At 39.7% G+C, this 7,301-nt stretch overlaps 1 protein-coding gene across 1 annotated transcript; it reads left to right on the top strand.

Moving 5' to 3' along the window:
• Nucleotides 1-2,221: 2,221 nt before the first annotated feature.
• Nucleotides 2,222-5,273, top strand: LOC118563112 (OCIA domain-containing protein 1-like). Its single transcript, XM_036136838.1, has 4 exons — nucleotides 2,222-2,377; nucleotides 2,488-2,660; nucleotides 4,834-4,998; nucleotides 5,091-5,273. The coding sequence occupies exons 1-4, from the start codon at nucleotides 2,268-2,270 to the stop codon at nucleotides 5,126-5,128; spliced, it is 486 nt and encodes a 161-aa protein (XP_035992731.1). The 5' UTR covers nucleotides 2,222-2,267; the 3' UTR covers nucleotides 5,129-5,273.
• The last annotated feature ends 2,028 nt before the right edge of the window (nucleotides 5,274-7,301 follow it).

Genomic DNA, 7,301 nt, shown 5'->3' with positions numbered 1-7,301 from the left:
CCATGAGATTCGGGAGATGTTGCGCTATCTACGGGACTGTTCAGAAAATTAGACCGTTTGTGATATAGTTCTTTATTTTCTGTAATGCAATTAAAAAACATGTGAAATGTCATACTTTCTGGATTCATTACAAATCAACTGAAATATCGCAAGCCTTTTATTGTTTTAATCTTCATGATTATGGGGTTACAGCTGAAGAAAACTCAAAATTCCTATCTCAAAATATTAGAATATTTCCTCAGGACCAAGAAAAAAAAAAGAAATTATAACAGCAAAACAAAATCAAAACATCTGAAAATGTCCATTATGCACTGAGTACTTGGTTGGGAATCCTTTTGCACAGATACTGCATCAATGCGGCGTGGCATGGAGGCAATCAGCCTGTGGCATTGCTGAGGTGTTATGGATGCCCAGGATGCTTCAATAGCGGCCTTTAGCTCATTTGCATTGTTGGGTCTGGTGTTCTTTCAGCTTCTTCTTCACAATACGCCACAATTCTCTATGGGGTTCAGGTCAGGGGAATTGGCAGGCCAATCAAGGACAGTAATGCCATGGTCAGTACACCAGTTACTGTGAGAATCTTATGTCGTCTCTTAAACCACTACCATACTTGTGATTTAGTTTACTGAACCAAGCTGAGTGTTTTTTCACAGGCTCAGGAAACCCTGCAGTGTTTCCAGTTAATTAGACGATTCAAGTGATTAGTGAATAGCCTACTAGTATACTTTTTCACGATAATTCTAATATTTTGAGATAGGATATTTAGGGTTTCTTAAGCTGTAATGCCATAATCAAGCGATATTAAAACAATAAAGTCTTGCGATATTTCAATTGATTTGTAATGAATCCAGAAGTATGACATTTCATGTTTTTTAATTGCATTACAGAAAATAAAGAACTTTATCACAATATTCTAATTTTCTGAGACAGTTCCTGTATTTGTGGAGAGATGTGATGCTGGTGGCTGGGTTTAGAACTGACTGCCTCTAATTTAACGTCTATGCCACAACCAGCAGGCGCTTCTGGGTGCAGGCTACATCCCCACAGAGGAGGAGAAGAGGGTGTTGAAAGAGTGCAACAGTGAGAGCCTGTATTATAGATGTGAGTGAGACACTCGAAAAGGGTTTGATTCTTTCTTTACCGAGCGTCTTCAAAGATGGCCGCGGGTTTTTTCTGTACCGTAACCGTTTCCTTTCCCCGCAGCGCTGCCCTTCTCCGTGGTCAGCATGGGCGGTCACTCAAGCCCTGGTCGTCAGAGGTAAGCTGGCTGCTCACGTCGGGCCGCTGGGATGTCTGCTGCACCTAAATCTGACTCGATCTGTTGACCTTTGTAGGAAACTCTGTCTCCTTCTCAAAGATTTGGTCTTACCTAAAGGGCCTGTGAGTGAAATCTGATTACTCACCCCTACTGTAGTAAAATATTCACGGATTTATTTAAAGGACTTTGATTCTGATTTAATGAAAGTAAGAACATTAGTGAGGGCTGAACAATTAATCGCATTTTTTCAATAAAAATCGCAATTTAAAAAAAACGCAATTTCCAAATCGCAGAGTCTGAATTTTTGGCTATGTTGTAACAATTGGGAATTAGACACGTCTTTAGGTGTGGTAAAAGTTTTTTTTTAAAGTGGGTTTGCCTCACATTGAAAGGAAGACAGTTGCAGCAGTGAGATAATTTAATTTTATTACTTTGTTTTAGAGTTTATATATCATACATAGCCGAAGTAAAGGTCAATCAGTTTAATACATAGACTTGCTTGTTGGTTGACTTTATGTTCAACAAGGATTGATGTCCAAATCAACTAAAAGCTGTCTCTTGAACAATATTCTGATTAATAGAAACATTAAAAGTTCTTGTTTTAAATAGTTTTTGTTTACAAACATCTTTATTAAGAGGCCATTTTTGTTGCTTGTGGTTAATGCAGAGAAAAGTCAAAATTGCAATTTTGGTTGAAATATATTGTAGGCAGAACGCAATCATTTCTGCTCCGAGTTTAGATGCTGTGGGTCTTTTAGCAACTAATCTGCACAGCGAAGAAACAAATTGATTTGTTGTTTGTATATGTTTAAAAAGACATGATAAATTAAGCTGAAAAAAATCGCATTAAATCCTAATATTAAGATAAAAAAATCACAATTAGATTATTTTCCAAAATCGTTCAGCCCTAGTAGAACATATGATCCGTGTTCTCCATTTTCTGTTTGATTATTATATAACTAAGCTTCTGAGTGCGTTTCCTCGTCCAGTTGCTGGGTTTTGTGGCTACATGGCAGGGAAACTGTCGTACATGAAGACATGCCAGGAAAAGTTCCAGAGGCTGGAGAACTCCCCTCTGGGAGAAATCCTGAGGCAGAGGGCCGGCATTCCTCCACATGAGTGAGTAGGACCCACAGCGGGAGGCGGCCGCCTTGGATGCTGTGACCGTCTTCTCCAGAGCTGCCAGCGCCAGCCTCACTAGCCTCTTGTTTGTTTGCTTTGCCGCGCAGCTCCGGCGGGGCTCAGTCTGAGCTCAGCGACCCAAACAGCCCTTCGTTTGACACCATGTTCCAGCCTGGAGACGCACCAGGCGCAGCATCCAGCCAGAGCAGAGATCCGGGGTATGGATTCAGCCCTGATCGCCCTGTGCAGATGGGCAGAGCGGATGACTTCAGCGCTCCAGGTACGTGACCGGAGGCTCACTTCGGTTCAGTAGGAAGGCCACAGCGAGGCACGTGTGTCTGTCGCCTTACAGCATGATAACTTTTCAGTAAAGCTAAAGTTTTACAGGATTTACAGAAAACTTGAATAAAAAACTTGTTTTTTGATACAATTCTTCTAAAATTCTAACATTTATTGTTATTTTGATCCATGAACTTCAGTAAAAATAAAGAACACCCACAACGTTTTGCTGTAGTTTCCAGGTAAACGTGCTAACTGCACAGAGTATTGTCCCTCTTTGCACTTCTGCTCTTCGTAGAATATGACAGGCTCGACCTGTGCTTCTCTTTGGTCGCTTAGCCGACTTCCTGCTTGTAGCTCCCACCTGCACCCTTAAAGCAGCATTACCTGCATTAGGGTGATCAGTGGCTCCGGGGATGGGCCAGATGACGATAAAAGAACATGAAAGATTCATGTTGTAATAGTTACCATGGGAGTAGTAGAGTAGTGTTATTTGTTCTTGACTTGAAATGAAATTTCCATTAAAAGCATATTTATTAATAAACACTTAAGCTGGCAGCAGCTCTCTCCAGCTGCTGCCAGCTGCCTAGCTTACTTCCTTAGCTTTAGGTGCCTAGCAGCTAATGCTAAGGAAGTAAGCATTTAGCTGGATGTTTGCCCTCCTTACAGCAGCCTGTTCTGTCTGTTACCTGCCGATCAGCTCATCAGATATTTTTTTTTGGAGGGCCAGCATTGTCTTCGAGGGTCTTAATACAGTTGGCCGGACAGCCTAGATAAAAACCGAAGGGTTTATTCCTGTGTTTATAGCATCAGTGTAGCTAACTTTCACAACAAAAAAGCCTCATCCATAAAACTAACAAACAGCTGTTTTGTTCCTCCTTATTATTAAACACAGTGAAAATGCTGTGTGCATTGTGTGTTCAGCCTGTAATTTATACCCAACATTAGTTATTTAATACAGAAAGCATTTTAAGGGTTTTGATGGTAGAGATGAAATATATTACATCTGTTGTTGCTACCAACAATGATGGTAACATTTATGTGGAATATAAACTGAAAACTTGGATTTGAACACATATAAAATCAAATATTCCCACTGTTGCATACTTTTTATGAGCCAAGAGTGAACTTTACCTTTGTGTTGTTAAACTTTTGAACTGAAATAAGTTGCTTTGAATCAGACAAAACCCCCAGAGAGATGGTTTAGTCGAAGTCTTGAGACTGAAATCCTGTTTCTTAAATGTGGATTTTGTTTCCTACAAGTTGTAAAAATGGTGCCAACTGATAAAAGTTGAATTAGAAATGTTTTTTTTTTTTCGAAACTACATGCCCCACAGAGGAGGAGTTCTTTGTGTCCGTTTTGGCCTTTAGAGCGTTGCGTTTATGTGGAGGAATCGAGATAAAATCAAAAACGTTATTTTACAGTAATATAATACGTTTGCACACAGTTAGGTGGTGCTCTTGTGGTCCCCATGCCATAGCTGTCTATGTTTTTAGTGAGTGGAGATGATTCCAAGTTCATTGTTCTTATAAGGGAGGGGAAAGTCTTCTTTCAGCCAGCTGACCAGAAGTACGCAGCAACAGTTGGGGGGGGGGGGGGGGGCAGGAGCACTGCAACTCCTGTCAGTCTGTCACTTTACCAGGCATCTTATCAAAACCAGTTAAGAGGGGTTGATTAAGGGGTTTGTGAACCATGACTTTTTAAAACCCTGTTATGCCCTGAGACCAGCAGCCACTTGGCAACAACCACTAGAATGCCTGGACTTGCTGCACGGCACATTGCACAGTGAGCTGTTAAACTATTATAATTCAAATCAGGTTATCTATATGGTACTGGTTCATAAAAAAAGTCATCTCAAGGTACTTAAATGGAAAACAGTTCCAAATCATTTCTGTTCATGTATAAATACATAGTAAGTACAATTGGAGATTAAATTCAATTCGAAAAAAATCCAGTTTAGTCATATTATTATTATTATTATTATTATTATTAACAACAACACAGTGCAGTCAAATTCAAAGGTGCTCCTTCTACGGCTGGCCAACCCAGATATAATGGCTTTCTGTTCTCATTTTAAATATTGATCTGATTATTAAGGGGAACCCCGTGTTTTAGTTTTACACTGCTAATGTCCATGTGTGGTGTAAGTCTCTTTTGTCTCTGGTCCCCGCAGTACAGTCCTATGTGCAGGATGACGAGGAGCCTCGGAAGAAAGCCATCCTCTATGAGGACCTGAGGCTGAAAAACAGGGAGAACTATGAGGTGACGCTCATTCAGAAGGCTGACACCATGCTCAAAGGGCCATCAGCGAAGGACCCAGAGGGAGGCAAGAAACCAGGTGAGCGGCTAGTCTGCAGAGAAAACAAAGAGGTTGGTGTTCATCGTTCAGGTGGAAAAGGCTCACCGTCTTTGATGTTGCTTACATTTCAGTGAAGAAGAACATCTACGGAGACACCTGGGAAGAATGAGTCTTCTTTGGACGGGCCGTGTGCGCCGACAGCACTGAGAACAGCGGGACATCGGGTCTCAGTCCTTTCTGTTCCTGTGTTTATGGTTGAGTTGGAGATAAATGTGACGTTGCAAGTATGAATAAAATTAAACTGGTCAATGACAGATTGGGTGCATTTTGTCTGATTTACTTCATTTAATAAAACAATTTTAGAGGATCGAAAAAAATGCATCATTAGATGAAAAAGGTCCAAAGGATAAATAATAATTTTGACTTCAAAAAAATCTCAAATGTAAACCGATAATTTTACTTCATTTCCTTATATGGGATCAATCCAGAGGAAACTACAGTAACTCTTCATTTTGATGCCATGGAAAACATTTTATTTAACCAAAGGAAAAGGTATAGATGCAGTGCATCGTAAAATGATTTATACCATATTTTTCACTTTTTTTTTTTAACAAGAAACATAACTAAAAACCAGCATGTTTGTTTTTTTTTCTACATAGAATATGCAAACTCTACCATACGTTTATATTCACCCCTCTTCACTCTGGCACCCCATTAATAAGTTCTAGTGCAGCCAGTTAATAGTCACATCTGTAAAACTGAATCAAAATCCTAACTCCAGCTGGTCCGTCTCAGAGGTTTGGTAGAGAACATTAGAGACCAGGGAACAGTTCTAGGTAGGGATATCTAAACCTAGATACTTGCCGATTCAGAGTACTGCATAAATTGCTACTTATAGATCACAAATAACAATATAATTGACCTCTGAAAACGACTGACCATCAAGGGTGATGAATTTGGTTAGCTCTTCAGTTATCTTCTCTCCTTATTCTTCTGGAGGGTCAGCAAACATTCTCTATAGCACCACTACCTGGTATAGAGCGGTATCTAGCCTTTGAGTTGCAGCCTAGCCCAGCCCAGAAGGAAAATTGCTATTGGTTTAGTATCGCATTGCTTTTACAAGTATGAGAACGAGTGCTTGACACTGCCATCGGTATCGGGACACCACTAGTTCTAGGGAATGGATTTTTATTTCAAGGCACAGGGAAAAAATAAAAAAAATTCAAATTAGAATGCTGGTAGTTTGTAGGGGTTATTTATTTTTTGCATCTTTTAACCAAAGGGTGTAACTTGTATTTGAATTCAGAAAGCAATAATGACTGAAGTATAATATTTTGGCACAGGAGAGTCCACTACTGAACTCAGGCCGTATTTTACTAGCTTCAAGTTTACCAGACATTGCAAAACTAAAGATCACATATTATTAATGTAGAATAGTCCTTATCCTCTTAAAGATTGTTTTGCTTTTTTTTTTGTCACGCCTAAATGTTTCAGTTAAAAAAAAAAAAACTTAGCAGAAAATGCAGTTTTTAAACAATGACCTGATCCTATGTGCCATTCTTGTTAAATCAATTACTTTGAGTAGCTACATTTTACGGTAAACGTTCCCCTGATTACTAATCAGGCTGCCTGACCTGTAAAGATAACCTGGGTGACAACATGAAGTAGGCTAAAGGATTTCAAAAAGCAACACATGTCAAACGTGCCCTTTCTGAAGAAATTCAATAAAAGCTGTTATCCGTCAGTGGAAATGCTTCAAATACCCTTTTAAGGCTTTGGGACTCCAGCCAACCACACTGGGAGCAATTATCTACAAATGGAGGAAGCACTAGATGGCAGTAGTAACAATGATGGCACCACCAGTTATGGGGTGGAAAGAGGTGTTAGTTACTGTTTTATATAGAGAAAGGGTGTCCCTGTGGAGCCCAGGGGCCATTTGCAGCCCCTGGACTGATTTTGTGTGGTCCACAACTGCAATTCAAGAATGATTTGGCCCACCAGCAGGGGTAATTGATGCAGATGGATCATTTTTATTTTTAATGAGAGCAAAAATCTTCCCTCAATTTAAAACATTAGGTACAACACAAAGGAGTCGCATTTTAAACACCACACCATGTTCCATTTAATTTCATAGGAAATATGACCCTATATATCTAATTACATTTATGCAAAAGAAGGCTTTGGTGGCCAAAAATCAGCTTTTAACTCGTTTATTGAAATTGACTAAACACAGCAAGTGTTCCCAAAGAAAGAGTGAGCCAAATCCTGTTCCTAATGCTGAAAATCAAATTTTATTTTATTTTTCCGACTGAGATGGTCATCCAGTTAGCCAAACAGTTTGC

This window comes from Fundulus heteroclitus, chromosome 5, assembly GCF_011125445.2.
Source record: "Fundulus heteroclitus isolate FHET01 chromosome 5, MU-UCD_Fhet_4.1, whole genome shotgun sequence".
Taxonomy (NCBI): Eukaryota; Metazoa; Chordata; class Actinopteri; order Cyprinodontiformes; family Fundulidae; genus Fundulus; species Fundulus heteroclitus.
The sequence above is the reverse complement of the archived record's forward strand: the minus strand, read 5'-3'. Positions and strand labels throughout refer to the sequence as shown.

Excerpts from the sequence above, each read along its gene's own strand:
- LOC118563112 (XM_036136838.1), top strand. The coding sequence starts at position 2,268 with ATGGCAGGGAAACTGTCGTACATGAAGACATGCCAGGAAAAGTTCCAG. Across the intron at positions 2,378-2,487 it reads GCCGGCATTCCTCCACATGA|CTCCGGCGGGGCTCAGTCTG; the intron begins GTGAGTAGGACC and ends TTTGCCGCGCAG. Across the intron at positions 4,999-5,090 it reads AGAGGGAGGCAAGAAACCAG|TGAAGAAGAACATCTACGGA; the intron begins GTGAGCGGCTAG and ends CTTACATTTCAG.